The sequence below is a fragment of the Myxine glutinosa genome, chromosome 9 (assembly GCF_964187855.1).
Source record: "Myxine glutinosa chromosome 9, kmMyxGlut1.1, whole genome shotgun sequence".
Taxonomy (NCBI): Eukaryota; Metazoa; Chordata; class Myxini; order Myxiniformes; family Myxinidae; genus Myxine; species Myxine glutinosa.
In genome coordinates this window covers 80,165,649-80,188,463 of record NC_136269.1, presented here as the reverse complement: position 1 = coordinate 80,188,463, position 22,815 = coordinate 80,165,649, and the positions used below count along the sequence as shown (strand labels likewise).

General features: G+C 42.1%; 1 protein-coding gene across 8 annotated transcripts in view; it reads left to right on the top strand.

Moving 5' to 3' along the window:
- The window catches only part of LOC137415078 (interferon regulatory factor 8), an 86,532-nt gene extending 77,452 nt beyond the window's left edge, over positions 1–9,080 (top strand). For 4 of the 8 annotated variants that reach the window (XM_068100638.2, XM_068100639.2, XM_078784459.1 and 1 more), the window contains exons 6-8: positions 901–1,269; positions 1,486–1,601; positions 8,422–9,080. In XM_068100638.2, the coding sequence (XP_067956739.1) occupies positions 901–1,269; positions 1,486–1,601; positions 8,422–8,625 (689 nt within the window). In that variant the 3' untranslated portion in view covers positions 8,626–9,080. Of the gene's footprint in view, positions 1–900; positions 1,270–1,377; positions 1,602–8,421 lie in introns of all 8 variants that reach the window. The other 4 variants (XR_013624539.1, XR_013624538.1, XM_068100642.2 and 1 more) reach the window with 2 other exon arrangements.
- Positions 9,081–22,815: the final 13,735 nt, after the last annotated feature.

Sequence of the window (22,815 nt, the reverse complement as noted above, 5' to 3'; positions counted from 1 at the left end):
TGGTGGTTTTAAGGTTTTTGGGGTTCTTAAAGGGTCTTCAAAGGTCTGAGGGGTCTAAGCAGTCTAAGGGTCGAAAGGTAGCCACATTCCAATTGTACGTAATTAATAGACAGGATGCCACTGAGTTCAAACAGTACGTAATTAATAGATATGTAGTCATACAGTTTTGATTATATATAATATATATATTGATTATATATTATATATATTATATATATATATATAGTCATACAGTTTCACAGACAGACTGTGTTTTTTGTATTTATTCATACTGTATCAAAACTATATTCCAAAACACTCATTGATCATGCGTGTGAAGTTTCACATTGACCTAAAAAGCCGTTTTGGAGAAGGTAGAATTACAAGATTTCCTCTTCAAATAATAAAAATATTCTTATTCTACCTATCAAACTGTGTGACCGATTCCGTTCCGTTCCGATTCCGTTCCGTTTAACGAAGAGAGTGGCGACCCGTCCTCGATTGTGCCCAATAGCCTCGAAACTGTTTCGACAGCCCTCTGCATCTGAAGATTCTCTTCCGCTTCCAGTTGCAAAAAAAGATGCAAAAAGGAGTGCTCTTCTTCTCAGTAGTGAAGAATAACTTTAAAAGTTGTCATATCCAGATAGAGATCCGGATCTTCACCAAAATCAAACCATTTCGACCTTGTCATATACCCAACCTCTCCACCAAATTTCGTCCAAATCCACCTAAAACGTTTTGAGAAAGACATATAGTCAAGCAGACTATTCACAAACAAACAGACAGGGGTGAAACATAAACTCCATCCACCTTCAGTGGCAGAGGTTTATAATATTCATTTAATAATAAAAATGATGATTTATAATGTTATTATTTGCTGAATTAAAACTATCATGAAAATTCTCTAACTTTGTGCTGCAGATTGGTTTGCGGAGGTTGACTTTACATTCATTTACCGTGGAATCGTAGTGAAGAAAACACGAGTCCCACGAATGAACTGTTTACACCTGACTCCACCCGGACTTCAAGAAACACTGGGCCACGCGTCCATAATGTTTCCATCAGCTGAGGCAGCGCCTGGTGATTCTGCGCGTCTTTACACAGCTGCGGTGTTGCGGCATGCCCGTGGTGGCCTTGAGCTCAACGCTAGATGTGATGGTCTCCACGCACGTCGCCTTTGTCGTGGCCGTGTCTATTGGTCAGGGCCTTGCGCTGCACATTGTGAGCAGCCAAATAAGCTGGAACGCCAGCGTGAGCTGAAGCTCTTCGACACGTGTGAATTTCTGCAAGGTGGGCATGTTATAATATAATTGGTCCGCTACGTATTATGTACCCATAGTTTCAGAGCAGCGCGTGCCTAATTAATATTTCTGCCATATTTGTGCACACGACAAATAGATGGACCCTGGAGCTTCATCTTTCACCTTGATCGGCCGATATCATGAATGGGTAAGTTGCCAATTGTTTCCATATCATTAATTGCACTCCATATGTTTACTACCACAGAGCTCAAAGCATACAATGAAATGCGGGGACCTGAGCCCAGGTTCCAAGTAGTGCTGTGCTTTGGGGAAGAGTTTCCCAATGAACAGCCTCAGTCCCGAAAACTTGTGACTGTGTTGGTGAGTGACTTATGATTATGGTTATGCTAACATTTGCCGCACATTTAACTAAAAACCGAGCTCCATTCAATCGTTATCAAATCCTTCATTTTATTTACATGTATGAAAAAAAATGCAACTTTAAATGGAAAATGCAACCAGTAAATTTCAGTTTATTGATATGGATGCAGCCGTGTAATGTCTGGGATTGCTGAAATGCCCACATGGCATCAGCTAATTATGTTTTTGGGTCAACTGCAATTGTAGCTAAAATTCAAGTTCGAATTTTTTAAAAATCATTTATTTCCTCTTAATGGAAGAAAAAGAAAGGAAGAAGAAAGAAATTGAAGCACAAATCGAAACAGAAATGGAAGGAGTGAGGCAATATATAAATGCTATTCAATTTTCAAGTCAATCGGATGAAAATTGATGGTTTTTTCAGATGAAAAGTGATGATTTGGGGAGTTTGACCTTGAGTTGACCTTTGACCTCAAAAATAGTATGTTTCCCAATTTAGTGCCTCGATATGCAAATGATGTTCCATTTTCAAGTCAATCGGTTGCGAATTGACGGCTTTTTAGATAAAAATTTATGATTTTTTATATTTGACCTTAAGTTGACCTTTGACCTTTTGACCTCAAAAAATAGTATGTTTCCCAATTTATTGACTTGATATAAAAATGCTATTCAATTTTCAAGTCAATTGGATTTAAAATGGCGATTTTAGAAATGTGACCTCCAGATGACCTTTGACCTTTGACCTCAAAATCAATAGGCTTCTCAATTGGGATGACTTATACAACGTGGTGAAGTTTCGTGACGATTGGTTTAGAATTGTGACCTGTAGGCCAGTGACAAACAGACAAACAGACAGACAAACAGACAGAACCACAAACGGAACCACAAACGGAACCGACCAATATACTTGAAAAATCTTCGATTTTGCAAGTAATAAATAGTAATCATAAAATAATTAATTTCTTAATGAAATGGCTAATAGCATACCTAAACCACCACTGCTTCATCTGAATCTAACGGTTTGAAAATTAAGTAATCGAAAAAATTAAATAATTAATCGATTAATTAATAAATATAAAATATCCTTTATAGCCAAATCAATTGTCACTGCCATGTCCAAATATCAGCTTCCGAGCTCAAAAAATGTGCTTGAGATACTGCTGAGATGAGAGAAAATAAATAAGTACTTAATAATAATAATAAATAAATAAAATCATAAAATAATGAATTTATTAATTAATTGGCTGATAGCATACCGAAACCACCACCGTTTCAACCGAATCGAACTTTAAAAAAAAATCAATTAATGAGATAATTAATTGAATACCTAAATTATTTATCGATTAATTGATTAATCAATAAATCAAAAATAGCCTTCACAGCCAAATCACTTGGTCACTGTCTTGTCCAAATATCAGCTTCCTTGCTCAAAAGGAGCCTGAGATATTGCCCAGATGAAAAAGAAAATAAATAAGTACAGTACTTAATAAATCGATAATAATTAAGTAATTAATTGATTAATCAAAAAAAAAAAGTTTTTGCCAAAGCACATGCACACTATTGTGCCCAAATTTTAGCTTCCTTTCTCCAAGGATGGCTGAGATATCGCTTGGACAAACAAAGAAAACAATAAAGAAAACTAACAAACAAACAAATGGAATGAAAACTGAGTACTCCCATTCGGCGAGCATCATAGCTGGGCCCCCTTCGGCACCCGGCGATGACGTCATGCAGTGCCTGGAAATGGAATATGAAAGGAGCGGCGCACAACAGTTCAAACTTGAACCAAAAGTAGGAAAGGAGAGAAAAAAATAAAGAAAAATTGCTAAAATGCGATTGCATACGGAATTATTCTCCTTCCTCTTCTTCAATGACCCCAATTATTCCCACCTTTTGCGGTCAACCGTGGGGAATGGATTTGTCCCAAGTTTTTTCTGGGACCATCTTGACAGGCCTGACATCCAATTGACAGGAATTTGGGATTTGTTCAGGGTGTCGGCGATGACTTAACTCTTCATGAAATACACCATGAGATCTTTAATATCCACCAACAACCTGTGCTGACACCCGGTTCACCCAGTTTGACGTCCATCCGAGGAATGGCGCAAACATTGATGCATCGATCTGAAACAACAGGGTATCCGTTTATAGCTGGGTCAACATTCAAACCCCAGGCTAGACAACTTGAGGGTGAGTTGGCATACCCTCTAAGATATCCTGATATCCCACTCACATTTTGATAGATTTTGTTTTTTGAGACAAGATAATTAACAACTTGGTTCATCAATTAATTAATAGGAATTCATAAAATTCTGGCTGTGAAAGGAGATCGAACAATTATTGAACACACATTTAACTTATTTGAAACATTGTTGAAAATTCAAGGATATAGGTTTATTTTTTCATCATTCCTTAAAAAAATTGCTAGTGCCTGATTAAGCAGGAGTATAAAAAAGAGACGGAACATAGTTATTGGCTTCTAACTGGTTGGAAATAGAAGGGTAATTCACACCTTCTTCTTCTTCCTATAAATTACAGAGACCTCCAAGGAGTATTATCGCACTGATTTATCACACTGGTTATTGTCCCCCGTCGCACCGCGGAGCGAAAGGGGGACTATGGTTTTCCCCTCCGTCCGTGCGTGCATGCGTGCATGCGTGCGTGCGGAGTGCGTGCGTAAGCGAAGGACCGAATTCTAATTCGGTGTGTGGGTGCAACTAGGCATATGGAAGAACCCTATTGAAAATTAGGTCGCCACGTCAAAATCCAAGATGGCCGCCGCCATGTATGTCTGAACCTTGAGCGGAATATCTTGAAAAATAAATGAACTACTAACTTCTAATCTGGTGTGTGGGTGTATCTCGGCATAAGGAAGAACGCTATTGAAAATTGGGTCGCCACGTCCAAATCCAAGATGGTCGCCACCATATATATGTCTCAACCTTGTGAGCGAAATATCTTGAAAAAGTCCGTCCGTCCGTGCGTGCGGACGAGCGTGCGTGCGTGTGTAAGTGAAGGACCGAATTCTAATTTGGTGTGTGGGTGCAACTAGGCATATGGAAGAACCCTATTGAAAATTAGGTCGCCACGTCAAAATCCAAGATGGCCGCCGCCATGTATGTCTGAACCTTGAGCAGAATATCTTGAAAAAATAAATGAACTACTAACTTCTAATCTGGTGTGTGGGTGTATCTGGGCATAAGGAAGAACGCTATTGAACATTGGGTCGCCACGTCAAAATCCAAGATGGCCGCCACCATGTATGTCTGAACCTTGTGAACGGACTATCTTGAAAAACAAGCAAAGTGCCAACTTCTAATCTGGTGTGTGGGTGTATCTAGGCATAAGGAAGAACGCTATTGAAAATTGGGTCGCCACGTCAAAATCCAACATGTTCGCCACCATATATATGTCGAGACCTTGTGAGCCCAATATCTTGAAAAAGAAAGGGGGACTGGTTTTTTTTGCCGGATGCCCTTCCTTTCGCCAACCCTTAGTCACCTCTTACGATGCGCAGGGGTACGGTGTACCTATTCTAAACCGGGGTACACACCGGGATCATTCATCCCAGCAATCTGGTACTCAATTTGCCGACCTCGGAAGGATGACAGGTTGAGTCAACCCCCCTGGTGTTAATTTAGCGATCGACCGGGATTCGAACCCAGGATCCTAGGATCCCAAGCCAGCACCCTAACCGCTAAGCCAACACCAGCCTAATAAATAAACGAACTACTAACTTCTAATCTGGTGTGTTGGTGTATCGACGCATAAGGAAGAACGCTATTGAAAATTGGGTCGTCACGTCAAAATCCAAGATGGCCACCTTGCGTCTTCCACTTTGTCAACTCACATCACTTCACCGACGGGGGACCGAGGCGTAACGCTTGTTCATTATTGCACCTTCTTCCTACATACATTGTTTGTCATAAACTCCTTTCTCTAGTCTTGTTTCAAACCTTCCATGAATACTAAAGATTTTTTTGTGCATCACATAGGTTTTCATCATTGGTGACAATAGAGGCTTTGATGGCAGTGTACTTAAATATTGGTTTCAAAAATCAAGATTGCTCTGAATGCGTTGTCTAAGTTGGCTACGTAGGATATTCTTTGATATGGATCTTTTTATGCCTGCGCCCCCGGAGGTGGCCGGAGGCATTATGTTTTCGGGTTGTTCGTCCATAAGTCCTGCCGTCCGCGGCTGAACCTCGTTTTTTTCAGAAACGACATGGCTGATTAAGATGAAACTTTCAGGGTAGAAGTGACACCCATGTAGAATGTTTTTTTTTGATAATTGTGACATCATAGGTCACGTGGTGTGGCAGCCATCTTGGATTAAACGCAAATAATTAAAAAATTATTTCTCGGAAACCGCTCAATGGAAAAATTTGAAACTTGGCACATTGTCAAGTACTCCCAATAGGGAACAAAAGCATGATAATGCTGACATCATTGGTGAAGTGGTATACCAGCCAAAAATATTTTAATCGAATTCCTTATCCTAAAAATCTGAAATTGCATGCACATGATCTATGACCCATTTGTATTGAAATATTACATTTATGACATCATAGGCCACATGGTTTGGCAGCCATATTGGATTGAAGGAAAATATTAAATAATTATATCTCTGAAACCGCTCACCCGATCGATTCGAAATTTTACAAATATTATCTAACAGCACTGTTGGATATAGTTTGAAAATGATGATGTCATAGGTCATGTGGTTTGGCAGCCATCTTGGATATAAAAACGAACCTTATCCGATCAACACGAAACTTCACAAATTTGATCACCGACAAACATATGCATCACATGGTTTGGCAGCCATGTTGGATTTAACCTAAAACCTTAAAAAAACATATTCTCCCAAACCACCAAATCGATTGACTCGAAACTTTACGTGTCATTGACTAGGCATGGTGATTAAAAGTTGATCATGAAAATATCATTGGTCACATGGTGTGGCAGCCATATTGGATTGAAGGAAAATATTAAATAATTATATCTTTTAAACCACTTACCCTATCGTTGCTAAATTTTACAAATATCATCTAACACCATTGTTGCATATCGTTTGAAAATGATGATGCTGTAGGTCATGTGGTTTGGCAGCCATCTTGAATAGAAAAACGAACCTTATCCGATCAACACGAAACTTCACAAATTTGATCACCGACAAACATATGCAGAGTGTACATTTTTAAGGTCATATGTCACGTGGTCTGGCAGCCATATTAGCTTGAAAGCCAATATTTTTATGACTTGAAAGTCATGGCTGGTGAAAATGTGATAATTGAACACAGCTGAAGGGATTGAAATCAAACTTGTTTATTTTTATTTTTAGGACAGTGAACAAGGGCATCTACCCATTGTGGGACTATGCAGAGGCATATTGGTGACACAGTCGCATTGCTCTAGTTCTTCTTTCGTATGCAGCACAAAACTGCAGGGAAGGATCATTGTCTGAGGGTGCAACTGTGCGCTGTTGCGGTACCCTCTATAGCAAGGGTTCTTAACCTTTTTCCCTTTCAAGACCCCCAACGGATTGCCCACGATGTCCCCAAACCCCCTTCACCAGACTGCTGACTGACCAAGGCACACCGAAGGTGCACATAGCTAGGGGGGACTGGGGGCATGTCCCCCTATAATTTATTTGATTTCTCGGTGCTCTGTGGTGCATTCTGAGGGATGTTTTTACTTTAAACTGAGGGGTTATTTATTATATATTTAAAGTTGATATTTCATTGGATTTATTACAATTTATTATAATAATTTATTACGAGTCCCATACCCACAGATTTTGGTCCCCATACCCCCGAGGGGTATGGATACCCCAGGTTAAGAACCCCGGCTCTCTAGGTTAGGGTACAAATTTGTAGTTTAAATAAATGAACAGGATTATAACTAATTAATTGACATACGTATGTGGGAAAATTATGTGTGGGAAAATTGCATGGTTGGTCAGGGTCGCCCAGATAGCTCAGATGGCAAAGCACTGGTACATCAGAGGACCTGGGTTTGATTCCTGGTCTGGGTGTGTAATTTTCCCACATATGTCATTAATTTGTCATTTGTTCATGATGCCAGTGATGGCTCGAAAGACACGATGGGATCTTTAAAGTCCACTGACTAATACTGGCAGATGGGACGCCCTTTTTACGTCCATCGGAGGGATGACAGACACATCGGCGAATCACCCTGCCTGTGAAACAAAGGGATGACAGTTTTATAGCTGGGTTGGTATTCAAACCCAGGCTAGACAGCTCAGAGGCGATTGTGCATACCTCTTGAGTCTAGAGTCTAGAGCTAGACTATCCTGCCAGCCAAGTTTGATGTGGATGAGCTGGTAAGATGGTATATTGCTCATGTGCTTTGAGTCGATTTGTCCGAGATTTGATTCTGTCAAACTGGAGGGAATATAAAGCCAGTTGGCTCATCTTTGGTGTAGACATTTAAGATCTTGTATATTTCACTAGAGTTGTCTTTTGAGTTGGTTGCTTGAGCGAATAATAAATCGAGACGGTTCCCAGTCTGTAATCACAATGTAAGTTCCTTTTTTCCATATCCTACAGCTGCAGGAGGCAGCAGAATGTTATGCTTTTGGATATATTGACAGCAAACCTATTGTGTTTTTTGAAGGAGTGGGGGGGGGGGGGGGGGTTGTACACGGAGTCGAGGCTCGTGGAAGAGCTAGAACACTGAACAGATCAGGACACAACAGGATAGAAGGAACAGATGCTCTCACCATTATACTGCCGAGTCTGATTGATCATAGTGTTTCACAAATGATGTCTTGAACAATTTTCTTACTCTTTTGTTTCAGATGGAATCTGTGTTTGCCAAAACGTGTTATGAAAAAGCCATTCATAAAAATGCTGCCTTAATGGACTTTGGCCATCAGAACAGACCTCTATATCCACCGTTGCCTTTAAACTCAAGTCTGTTGTCATTACATCGCCTTTCAGGACCAGAGAGCCTCTGTGCAGAAAACAATGGTGCTGCATTTTCTGTTTACGGTAATTGCTGAGCAGTGACGTCACTCCGTCAAGAGTGCTTCAGGTATGAGCAGGATCATGGATAAAGTGCACAGGACTAGGATGCAGAACCAACCAGCAGTGAGGATCACTCTAGGGTCGCTATCTATGGGTGGCTCTTGGTTGACGCACCATCACTGAAACAAAGGACCGCAAATACAGTATGACGGTTCTGCCGTCGTACTCTAATGGACTTAACCAGTCTGAGACTGGCCTGCAAATCATAGACACACAGTCAATACAAAGCAGTTCAGGAAGATCTGTAATACAATCAGGAATACGGTATAGATAGAAATCCATCAACGGTCAATGATCAAGAATAATGAAGTAAGCTAGCCCCTGTTTGTATGTGAATATATTTTCCGGTGTTTTTAAAAATATAAAGTTAAAGTGTATCGTCTGTCATAAATGTTTTACTACTTTAATAAAGTTTGTGATTTGTACTGAATCAATGCATTTGTATCTCATATTGAATGCAGCGTTCTTGATACCAGGTTTGAAATGCGAACGACGTCTTATTTATCGACGACTAATTCAAGAATGGATATTTTCCAAATATCTGATATAGTGCAAATGATTGTGGGCATGTTTCACACATGTTTTGAGGACACAAAGTAGAATTGAAAAGGAAGAAAAAGATTCCTCTACACTTGTTATCAAGCTCTAAAACATACGATCGATCTCACTCTTGACCGACTCTTACTTTTCAATCTATATAGCTCGAGCGTAGTATTTTGTGGACTATTCATCCTTGATTTATAATTATAGGCCATTGTTTTCTGAGATATAAGTTTATATTACGATTCTATCCACACATGCGCTCATGCCAAAATAAATGATGACAATAATTTTCAATGCAACTGAAAACTTATTGACCACTGAAAGTCCGTTTTTCTACAAAATTTCTACAAAATTCCTACCGCTTGGTAACAAACAAGCCAAGAACCGTCTTCATATCTCTGTTTGATCAATTCCCCAATCTGAAGTGGAAAATGAATTATTGATAAGGTTAAATCATCTCGCCTGAACCACATATCTTTGTGGTCATGTGTCGGCATAGATTGGTCGAAAGAAACTATTGCTCAATGAGACCACAAACAGAAGTTGAAGCACCTGCAGAGTAGGCCAGGCACACCATGTTCATGCGTGAGCCATGCCTGTACATCGGATCGTTATTCAAGGAGAAGAAGCGCAAATACATAAAGAATACTAGTTCATCGAAGATGTTATTGGTTCTGAGATGGAGGTGAAAATGAACTGGAGATGAAATTGCCGAAGATCCATAAAGTATCGTGTACACATAGTTAATGTTAATGAATATAATTTGCGTAACTTGGCGTTATCAGGCAGCAGTTGAGGTTGTGCTGTGGCCCATATGTGGTGGCTGCTAGGAAGCTGCTGTTGACAGGGTGCCTTTCCTGAAAGCAACAGGGCGTGAAGAGCGGACCACTGCTGGTTAGGGCAATGTCGCAACAGATGAAATTTGGCCTTTTTATACACAGACGATATCCATCCTGATGCGAGGGGAACTTAAAAAAAAGAAGAAACATTTCACAACTTAAACTCCTCAACGAGGTTGATGTTTTCTCAAGTTTTTTTTGTTTATGATGTATAAAAAAAGTTTCACCATTAATATTTTCACACAACCTAAGTTGTAGAAGTGTCTACAGTTGTAAAATAGCTGATTAGGACTAAACGATCAGTCAACAACTTGAATACAGTCAAAATGCATAAATGTTTGTTTTCGCAAAGTGTTGGAAAAATGATCAGCAATTATTTTCTTCTTTTTGCCATAATGTTGAGCAATGCAGTTCTCTAAACTTGTGTGGGTGGTCGGGTCTACTGGTAGCATCATTCAACCACAGAATTGTCCGTAGATTGCGGCTCCCGGTCCAGTTCCTGCATTGTTAAAAGCTATGTGTGGATGTTGAGGGAAATGTTATTATCGAAGATGTCTCCCTCACATTGTCTGGAAGGTTAGAACAATTAATCCATTGTTCTGAACAGAGCAATAACACCTCTTCATCACACATACATAAAGGCTGACCATAGCAAGCAATGTCAAGGCTGGGACTTTTACACCCAGATCAAGTCAAAGTGATATCATTGGTTTGGGTAGAGTGAGCTGCCAAAATTGTTTGAACTTTATAGTTTTGGGCTTAACGAAGCTTTGTCAATAATTTGTTGAAATTTACAGGCGCGCGCGCACACGCGTGCGTGCGTGCGTGCGTGCGTGTGTGCGTGCGTGCGTGTGTGTGTGTGTGTGTGTGTGTGTGTGTGTGTGTGTGTGTGTGTGTGTGTGATTTCAAAAGAATGGTCATAAGCATTTGAAAGAGTTATGCAGTTTATTACACCGTTTTGAGACCAAGAGATGTAACAAAATGAATTGAGTTCCTCAGTGAAACCACAATACCAAAAAGACATTTTTTCCCCTATATGCCATGTTTATATTGTATTTTCTTGCAATTCCAACTTTGTCTTCATTAATTTCATTTTATTAATAAATGCCTTTAGCATATTTAACTGTTTTTTGTTCGCGTATTTGAATATCCCAAAGATTAAGCTCTCTGTCTGCTATGAGGGTCATCTTCCTTTTTAATGGTTTTGAGATCTAAGGCCTCTATGTGTACGATCCTGCACCTCTCCTCTAATATAAAATGTTTTTGTGCTGGCTGGATCCCCAGCACACAAATAATGCTGCAACCACATCCCGAGTCACGAAACCCGTTGCGGATCGGATGCAGACTCAAGAACTCTCCAAAAACTCAAGAACTCAAGTTAGAGTAAACTAAGTTCGTAAGTTACTAAGTAAGTTAATTAGTAAGTTAGTTAGAGTAAAGTAAAAGTTAGTTAGAGTTAGTTAGAACTCAAGTTAGTTAGAGTAAAGAGGCAGTTTAACCCAACACGGGTGGCATGGGACTCGTGCCAGAATGTTTCTTGGAGAAAACTAATTATTTATTTACAATTCGCACAATTTACCCAATTTATTTTAAACCATTTCTTAACTAAGCAAATGCACAAAAAGCAAAATTCAACAAAATTTGTGAGCAGAATAATTTATATGAAATTTTTAAACCAAAGCAACAGTTACTGTTTGTGGTCACATTGCAATGATATATTGAGCACGTGCTAATCGACTTGATGGAGTAATGAGCAGTAGAGGCAAATGGATCAACATTACAATCAAGGCAATTGTGAAGCAAAGGACAAAGCAGAAACAAGAGAGAATCCCCAATGAGCATGGCGCAATGGAATGTAATACCAATGTTGCAGTAAATAGTTTATTTATGTGCTTCCTCTGTCTGTCTTCGTCTGTCTGTCTGTTAGCATCATCTGCCTCAAAGTCATTTTATGCCGAGTATACCAGACATGCCCATCGTCTCTCAAGGGCCAATAACAGGGATGCCTGTGTTCGTCTAGGCCATTATTTGTTCAGGCATGGTTCCACTTTGTGGGACTCATCACCTGCCCACCACCGAGTCCTGTTATCCAACAACGATGACTGCTTCAACCTGTGGTGTGCAACTAGTTATGAGCCGTTTTCAACGATGATTATTGTCCTTATTCACATTCCTCTGTTCTATGCAGTACTTAACTAATATTGCAAAACAAACAATATTCATGTGTGATTGTATTAAAGTCTAAAACCCATAAGTACAGTAATAACGTCAACAATTCCATTCCCTCAAAGCAAAACACAATAAAATAAAATAAATTATTTTTTCAATCGTATCATCTATGCAGGTGTTTGATTTTAAAGAACTTTTCGAATACAAGCACAAAAAAGTTTTTTTTTTTTTTTTTTTTTTTTTTTGTATACAAGATCGAGGCTCGTGAAAGAGCAAACATTAATCACACAAAAAGACAAACCGACACACAAAACACAAAAAACAAGGGGAGCGGCAGACAAGATGGGGAGAGAGGGGGGAGGACACAAAAGAGAGGGGGAAGAAGGGGAAGGACACAAACACAACATTTGAGAGCAGGGACATCGGGAGGACTTGGGGGGAGGTGGGAGAGGATTAAAACATATGAACACTGCAAGGACTCTGGGGTGAATTACCGGGGGTAGAAAAGATCAAGGTTTTGGATGGGGGAAGATAAGAGATGGTGGTGAACAGCTGTTTTAAAGACCTGGAGGGAGGAGTGGGATTGAAGGGAGTGGGGGAGTTTGTTCCAGAGGCGGGAGAAAAGGGGAATGAAAGAGTGAAGGAGAGCCTAGACTTTGGCAGTTTAACCATAAGAGGGTTGCAGGCAGATCTTGTGCGACCTGAAGGAATATTGGGGGGACAGAGCACAGAGAGAGCTGGGGGAGCAAGGCCGGAGAGGAGTCGGTAGAAGACAGAAAGACCACCAACCTGCCTGCGGTGAGTGAGTGAAAGGCCCTCGGCGTTGACTACATCGCAGGAGATTCCAATGATTCTGAAAGCTTTGGCCTCAACAGCGTGAAGCCGAGCAAGGTGTGAGGCAGGAGCACCAGCCCAGAGGGGGGAACAGTATTCCATTGAGCTGCGGATGAAAGCCTTGTATGTGGTGAGGAGCTCAGGTGTGCCAAGGAAGGACTTCGCACGACGGAGGATGCCCAGTCGGCGACTGGCTTTGGAGGCCAGCTTGGAAATGTGGTTTTCCCAAGAAAGATCATGGCAGATAGTGAGACCCAAAAGCTTGAGCGACAGAACTTCTTGGAGAGGATTGTTGAGAAAGTAGATGGGAGGGTTGTCCAGTCGGTCCTTTCGGAGAGACATTGTAAGAGTGTGAGATTTGTCAGGATTGAAAGACATGTTCCACTTGTTTGACCAGTCTGTGATTTTGTCCAGGTCTGCAGAGAGTGAGGAGGCTGCAGACTGCCGATCTGAGGGATGAGGAATGGAGCGACAGAGAGTAGAGTCATCAGCAAAGAGATAGAGAGGATTGTCAAGAGAGTCAGAGAGATCATTGATGAAGACCAGAAAAAGCACAGGGCCCAGAACACTACCTTGGGGAACTCCAGCCTGAACAGGAAGAGGAGATGAGAGAAACCCATTCAGGGCCACACGTTGACTACGACCAGAGAGGAAGTCCGCCAGCCATGCGTGGAGATTTCCATGGATACCAAAGGAGGAGAGTTTGGAGAGCAGAGCAGGGTGCCAGACCGTATCGAAGGCACGTGAAATGTCAAGGGAGACAGCTCTAATTTCCTGTTTGGCGTTGAGGACCTCCATCCATTGTTGAGAAAGCAGAAGCAGCATGTCCAGAGTAGAGTGACCAGGTCTGAAACCAAATTGATGATCAGAGATCAAGCCATTGGAGAAGAGGAAAGATTTAATATCTGAAGCAATGATGGATTCCATGACTTTGCTGATAATTGGGAGAAGGCTGATTGGTCTGTAGTTGCTGGGATCTGTTTTTGCACCTTTTTTGTGCAAAGCGGTGATGTTGGCTGATTTCCAAGCAGATGGCAGATGACCTTGAGCAAAAGAGAGGGTGAAGAGAACAGAAAGAGGGAGTGAAAGAGCAGAAGAACATGATTTTAGGACCCGTGGGCTGATGCCGTCAGGACCAGTTGCAGAATCAGAGTCGAGGGTTGACAGAAACTTTTCCACCTTGTCAGGAGGAAAGGACACAGAGTCCAGGAGCAGCTGGGTACGACTGGGTACGGTGGGTACAGAGAGGGATGGGTTTGGGACACAAGATTTAGAGGCAAACACAGAGTTGAGGCATTCAGCTTTTTCACGTGCGGAGTCAGCCGTTAAGCCGTTTGAGGTGAGGGAGGGGATGGAGGGGGAACAAACACCAGAAACATATTTGACCAGACGCCACCAGGATTTGGAAGAGGGAGACAGATAAGAGAGTTCGGTCTTGAGAATGGTGAGATATTGTTTCCTGGCTCTCCTGAGGGTGGACACACACTTGTTTCGGGCTTTGTGAAAGGAAATGAGATTTCCTTCTGTTGGATTTGCTTTCCAGGAGACGAAAGCAAGTTGTTTCAGGGCAACAGCCTCACCACAAGATTCTGTGTACCATGGACGGGAGGAAGGGTATGACAACTGAAGACGAGATGGTATAAATCTGTGCATGAGAGAGAGCAATTTACTTTGAAAGAATTCCCAGGATGAGTTGATGTCAGAGGTGGTAGAGATGGGAGACCAGTCCAGATGATTGATGGCTGCTTGAAGACCGTGCCAGTTGGCCTGAGTGAAATGCCAGACTCGTCGACGCTGAGGAGGCTCTCTGAGAATGGTCAGAGAGATGTCCACTTTGACAAGCACATGATCAGATGAGCCGATTGGAGCAGAAGAAGAGCAGCAGACATTTTCAGGGAAGTTTGTCATAACCAAATCCAGAAGAGAAGATGCTCCGTTGACTGAGATCCGGGTCGGGAAATTGACAGATTGTGTCAGTCCCAGTGAGTCGCAGAAGTCCTTTGCTGAAGAGCCATGGCTGGTGAGAGAGGTACACACACCCAGCCAACTGGCATGGTGACAATTGAAATCACCACATATGAGGAAGAGAGAGTTGGGATGGGTAGATATAAGTTGGTCCATATTATCAGACAGTGAGATGTAGATGGAGTCATCGCTGATTGGTGGACGGTACAACACACATATGAACAAAAGGTGGGAGCAAGTTCAACCATTAGGTCCACAAACACAAGTATAAACAACATATTGCCCCCTCTCCAGTTTTGAGACACCAATTTGTGACTTTGGCAGATTCAAATAACTTTGTACGGTCTCTCACTTGCACACTGCACTCTCTTGCACACTGCACTCTCACTTGCACACTGCACTCTCACTTGCACACTGCACTCTCACTTGCACACTGCACTCTCACTTGCACACTGCACTCTCACTTGCACACTGCACTCTCACTTGCACACTGCACTCTCACTTGCACACTGCACTCTCACTTGCACACTGCACTCTCACTTGCACACTGCACTCTCACTTGCACACTGCACTCTCACTTGCACACTGCACTCTCACTTGCACACTGCACTCTCACTTGCACACTGCACTCTCACTTGCACACTGCACTCTCTTGCACACTGCACTCTCACTCTCACTTGCACACTGCACTCTCACTCTCACTTGCACACTGCACTCTCACTTGCACACTGCACTCTCACTTGCACACTGCACTCTCACTTGCACACTGCACTCTCACTTGCACACTGCACTCTCTTGCACACTGCACTCTCACTCTCACTTGCACACTGCACTCTCACTTGCACACTGCACTCTCACTTGCACACTGCACTCTCACTTGCACACTGCACTCTCACTTGCACACTGCACTCTCACTTGCACACTGCACTCTCACTTGCACACTGCACTCTCACTCTCACTTGCACACTGCACTCTCACTTGCACACTGCACTCTCACTTGCACACTGCACTCTCACTTGCACACTGCACTCTCACTTGCACATTGCAAGCAACTACTCATGTGTGTCCTGTGTTCAGACATGATAAATATAAGTTTATATATTTGATGATGTGGATTGTGAGTGAGCTTTATATTTAAGACCCTGAGGTTATAATGATATTCAAGCAAAAAGACAAACTAAAAATGTTACATATTCATAATTAACTTGACCAACCAATGACCAAACCATAGGGGCAATACCCCGAACGCTCACCTGGTAGAATAAACAGTATACTACACCGACTAAAGGTGTTTTAAACCAATTTCAATGGTTGCTAGAAGACAGGGCAGCATGTAGAATCATACTAACATAATCATAAGACGTTAAACAAACAAACAAACAAAAAAATACCTATTTTGGGGGGCAACCACCCACTCCCCCTCCCACCCGGTATACCTCCTCAGACCCCAATTTTTCCAAAGCCTTGAACAAACATTGGTACATCACGGATGATGAAGGTTGTGGTGACGTTTCATCAAAATTGTGTGTGTAGGTTCTGAGAAAAAAGCAAATACCTATTTTGGGGGGCACGCCCCCTCATACACCACCGTAGACCATGATTTTATAAATGCCAGGAACAAACTTTGGTACAACACAGGTGATTAAGGTTGTGGTCAAGTTTCATCAGAATTGCATGTATAGTTTCTGAGAAGAAAGCAAATACCTATTTTGGGTGGCAACCCCTAGACCCCCAAAGGGGCAGTTTTTTTTTTTTAATGCCGTGAACAAACTTTGGTACATCACGGGTGGTGAAAGTTGTGGTGAAGTTTCAACGAAATCGTGTGTGTAGTTACAGAGAAGAAAGCAAATACTTATTTTGGGGGGGGGGGGGGGGGGGGTCAAACCTGGACTCACTTTGACCCCCGTAAACCACATTAGACTTCGTAAACCCCCTGAGATAGACAGACAGACAGACAGGGATGAAAATATAACCTCCATCCGCCTTCGGTGGCAAAGGTAACGATATAATGAATTGCTCCCCTTGTCCCATCCTTAACGTGTGTTGTGCACATTTTTGTGTGAAAATAAATATACGTTCCTGGAAGTTTATGTTGTGGCATCACCGTATGATCTGTTTGTCTGCAGACATTTAAAAGCTCTCTTAGACCAGTGATGCACTTCATGAAACCTGGTAGAAACCTTTGTTGTGGCAATTAATTCCGAAGTCTGTTTGGGCTATTCTCCAACTCGCATGACAAAAGAGCCATGGGATTAGCGTTATTACCTCCACCAAAGGTGGATGGAGGTTATGTTTTCACCCCTGTCTATCTGTCTATCTGTCTATCTGTCTGTCTGTCTGTCTGTCTGTTTGTCCGTTTGTGAACAAGTTATCTAAAAAGTTGCTCACGGATTCCGACGAAATTTGGCAGAGAGGTAGCACGAAATGTTTATATTTTGGGGAAGATCCGGATTCGGATCCGGCTACTAGAATTTTTAAAGTGATTCTTCACCATTGGGAGATGGGGCCAAAAACTATACGTAGCAGGATATCTCAAAAAGTTATGGACGGATTTCGATGAAACTTGGTGGACCGGTTGGGTGTGTGTGACGAGGAAGAATCGATTCAATTTTGATAAAGATCCGGATCCGGATCCGACTAGTATAATTTTTTAAGTGATTCTTCACCATTGGGACATCGGGCCAAAAATGATATACAGCAGGATATCTCAAGAAGTTATAGATGGATGATTTTGATTAAATGTGATTCTGTATTGTGATTTTCTGGTCTACTCTAGGATACAAAACGTAAACTGTTCACCTGGTGGAGGTATGCTCTCTACTGAGTGCTGTTCTAGTTTATTTGTGTAACACAAAAACACACACACACACACACACACACACACACATACACGGACAAACACGTCACAGGCGAGAGTGAGGCGGCAGAGCGTGCCACCTCCCCCTTGCTACCATCTTGATGTTTTGCACATTACCTCCCGGAAAGTTTCAGGATAAATACTTTTCTTCCGACCTACTGCTATGCAATCCCCAATTGTGGAAGTGTTTTCAATCATGAAAGAGATTGAAAGTACATAACCAGCAGCCCACAATCAGTATACGCACAGGAAATGCAAAATACTTGTGAGACTGGTGCAGATGCATCAAAATGTATGGCTGGATCCACCACACTCACCAAACGTACATTCTAATAGTGTACAGCATTCACTGTGATGCTGATGAGGTCGTGTGGAAGCAAGAGAGATGGCACTGATATTATGCGATTTATTTAGAACTAGCAGGAGTGTGTGTGTAATTTCATATTAAATATAAATTTTCCTTATTGGGTGTATGCAGGGGAGGGTTTTAGGCACCGACAAAAAAGAAAACAAGTACAGATACATTCAAATTACACCGCCTCCATGCAAAATAAATAAATTAATATCCTCCAGCGTGGCATTGCCTGGGTGCCCTCGGCGCCCGGCGACGCCGCCATGCAGCACAGTCATAGAGACTGTATTGGGAGGGAGAAATGTACAATAATTGATTGATTAGTTGCATAAATAAATAATAATCGTAAAATAATTTCTTAATCAATTGGCTAATAGTTGCCTCAACCACCAGTGTTTCATCCGAAGCTGTAACTTTTTCCAAATTAATTAAATAAGTCAGTCATTAATTGAAAAAAAAATTAATTGATTAATCAATAAATAATTAATCGATTAATTGATTAATCAACAAATCAAAAATATCCTTTGCAGCCAAATCACTTGGTCATTGTCATGTCCAAATATCAGCTTCCTAGCTCAAAATGTGCCTGGGATATTGCCCAGATGAGAAAGAAAATAAAAAGTATTTAATCAATTAATTGATTAATCAAAAAACAAAAAATACCGTTTTTGACAAAGTACGTACTTGCTCACTATTGTGCCAATAGTTCAGCTTCCTAGCTCAAAGGATGGCTAAGATATCGCCCGGACAAACAGGCAAGAAAACAACCGGTGTGAAAACTGAGTACTCCCGTTCAGTGTGCGTCATCGCCGGGGCGCCTTAGGTGCCCGGCAATGACGTCATGTAGGGCCTGAAGATGGAATAGGAAAGGAGCGGTGTACAAAAAAAACCAAATTGATTTCTTCAAAATGCCAACAGGATTAGAACATCACCGGTCAACGGTGGGTACTCCTGCTAGTTCACAATAAAACTGAAAAGATCATCTTGACACCATTCCATATTCAGAGTTTCAGGCATTCTGCCTCCTATTTAACAAAGTGTTTAAGTCATAGGAGTGCTGAATGATAGAGGGGCGATGTTGATAATGATGGAGAAATAGGGAAGGAAAGAACATGTGCTGCAGCATAAGCAACATACAAACAGAACAAGGGAAGTGAGTGGGATGAGTTGAAAAAAAAAAAGGAGCAGACAGGCAAATCTGACAAACAGGGTAATTGTGGAAAAGTGCTGATGGACAAACGAAGAGAATAAGTGAAATAGAAATGATCAGCAATCGGATGATAGAGAATAACATGGGATAGGACTGACTCACCATTTTAAAGGAGTCCGACGGAACATGATTGGACAGACCCAGGGAGGCAATTACACAGCCAAGAAAGAAGGGGAATAAAAGAGAGGATGTGAGCATCCATCCAGAAGGGGCCTGTATTTTGGGAGGGTAACAAGGTTTGGGTTGTTAGCTGGAGCGAGTGCAACCTTGTCACACTTGCATGGAACAAAATAGCAAAGATGGCAGATGAGGTAAGACCAGAAATGAGAAGACGACTGGTCTACTACACTACAATCTGTCAGACCTTGCAGTTAGCCTCATCTCAAGTGGAATCAGGGCCTTGCATTCCGCTGCGTCTGGAGGTGCAAGGTGGCATCTGGCAGCATCAACACACAGACGACATCCATACTCCAAGACATTGTGGATGAAGAGTTTGCACACTGTTTGAAGCTGAGAGTGACAAAAGATTAAGCTCTGCAAAACACGTAAATTAAGAGCAAAACACGTAAATTAAGAGCAAAACAAATAAAGAAGGGTAGATTTTTAACAGCTGAATACCTGCTTTGGACCCACAAACTAAAAATTTCCACCAAATGCATGGATGTACACATGTAATATCCATAACACTTGATGCAATTAGCTTCTGATTGAAGGTGGGACTAAGCTTTTTTTTCTTCCTTCCTCTGCAACACTTGGCTGTGAGTAGCATCATTTTTTTTTATTTGATTTAACTTTTGATTTGATTTGCTAGAAGCACAACTGTGCCACTGAAGCAGTACCCCCATAGTTTAGAGTAGGAATTTGTCATTTGTTCAGGGTGCTGACGATAGCTTGCTTACACTTCGAGGAGGACACCGTACGATCTTTAGCATCCATCAACGAATGCCGGTTAGACGGGACACCCAGTTTAACGTGCATCTGAGACGGATTCAAACCCAGGCTAAACAGCTCAGAGGTGCGTACATGATGATGATATGATGATGAACTCAGAGGGTCCACTGGACGGGATAGAGGAATGAAAGAACAGAGAGAGGGTAAGACTTGAGGAGCGGTGATGGAAAATAGAGGCCATCGACCTGTCTGCGAAGAGAGAGCAGCAAACACTACGCTTGTGCTTCTTTGTGGGAGATGCCAATGATGTTGAGCACTTTGGATCCCATCATAAACCCAGGAAAGACAGGAGTGAAGACTGGTTTACTGGGAGACTGGGAGACTAGACCCAGGAGACTGGGTTACTAGACCAAATGGGGACGGTAGTACTCCATTGCACTCAAGACAAAGGTGTTGTTGGCTGTAAGAAGTTCAGATTTTCTAAGGAATTACTTAGCATTATGGAGGACACCCAATCTACGACAGGCTTCAGAAGCCTGAGGCCAGCTTTAATATCTATGTAATCTGCTCAGAAGAGGTCATTTCAAGATACCCTTGACAGGCTCCAATGGGAGATAATAATAATAATAATAATAATTCATTTATTTTGTATAGCGCTTTTCCAGAAGCCCAAAGGCGCTTTGACAGAGTGGCAAACATAATGCATAACAATACATGAAAACAACAATTGCAAAAAGACAAGAATCAATAGGGAAATATTTAAAGCAAAAGGAGGGAGAAGGAGAAGAGATAGTCAGGGGTTAAATGCTGTGGGTTGAATGTTGAATGCTGTGTTGAACAGGTGGGTCTTTAGTGATGTTTTGAATGTGGTGAGTGAGGAGGAGTCTCTGATGGTGTGAGGTAGTGAGTTCCAGAGGGTGGGAGCAGCGATGGAGAAGGCCCTGTCCCCCCAGGATCTGAATTTGGTCCGGATGGAGGGGGTCAGGAGGTTGGTACCAGCAGAGCGGAGGTTGCGGGTGGGAGTGTGTCTGGAGAGGAGGTCAGCCAGGTAGGATGGGGCCAGGTTATGGAGGGCTTTGTATGTCAAGAGGAGGATTTTGTACTGGATTCTCTGGGGGATGGGGAGCCAGTGAAGCTTGTAAAGGACGGGGGTGATGTGGTCACGGGTCCGGGAATGGGTGAGTAGACGGGCAGCGGAGTTCTGAATGTATTGGAGTTTATTGGTGATTTTTGAGGGTGAACCATAGAGGAGGCTATTGCAGTAGTCCAGACGGGAGGTGATGAAGGCGTGGATGAGGGTTTCTGCAGCCGTGGAGGAGAGGGATGAGCGGAGACGGGCAATGTTTTTCAGGTGAAAGAAGGCTGACTTTGTGATCTGTTTAGTGTATTTGTCGAAGGAAAGGGTTTGGTCAAAGATGATGCCAAGATTCCGGATGTGAGGGGAGGTGGATACTGGGATACCGTTGATGTTGAGGGCAAAGTTATGGGTGGATTTTGTGAGCGTTTTTGGGCCAATGATGATTATTTCAGATTTATCACAGTTAAGCTTGAGGAAGTTGATTTGAAGCCAGGATTTTATTTCAGTGATGCAGTTTGTCAGGATAGAGTGGGTGTCGGTGGAGACGGACTTGGTGGAGATGAAAAGCTGGATGTCATCGGCGAAGCATTCATGGATTGTTCAAGGATTGTTCAAGGAGATGACATTCAAGGATTGTTTGACAACAAATTCCCCCCCCCCTCCCCCTCCTTGAATAAACCCAGTATTTTCCCAGTTTTCAAAATCCCCATTCCTGTCTTTTTTTCATCTCCAGTGGGGGATAACGTGGTTGCGGCGACCAAGTACCAGGGCAGGTAGGTCGTCTGATAAATCCGGCTGAGAAAAACTGCTATAATGGGTTTTCATTTCATTACTTTTCATTATTTGATTGATTTTTTGGTAGAAATAAGTTTTGGTAGATTTTTTAAAAGTAAATTTCAATTATGCCCATACTTGAGCCAAGGAGGGGGCTCGATCCCTCTGAGACACCCTCCCCCCACCCCTCCTCTCTGGCTGCGCAAATCCCAACAAACGACACCCAGTTCAAGGTCCATCCGAGGGATGGCACCTCATGTGATGCAACGCCCGGCCTGCGAAACATTACTATTAGCTCACCTGGACTTTAGTTGCAGTTTCCAGTCGTGTCGGGAATCGAACACAGACTTGACGGCATGAAGGTATAAAGTGCGGTGTCTTTGCACAATCTTGTGGGATAAAAGTACATTATAATGTCACAATCGACTTTATTATAGTCCAGTGACGATAGTCTTTGCTATACATATCTAGGGTTCAGGAACAGTGGGGATCAGGAGGAGGACTCGTCCTCATAACCTTTCACAGCGTTATCAAATATCATGCATTATTGAAAGTCAAACATTCTAAATTAGCAATTTGAACATCGCTTGCTCACAAAACAGCAGCGCTCTCTTGTGAAAGCAGATTCGAATTGCATACAAACTCATTCTTTG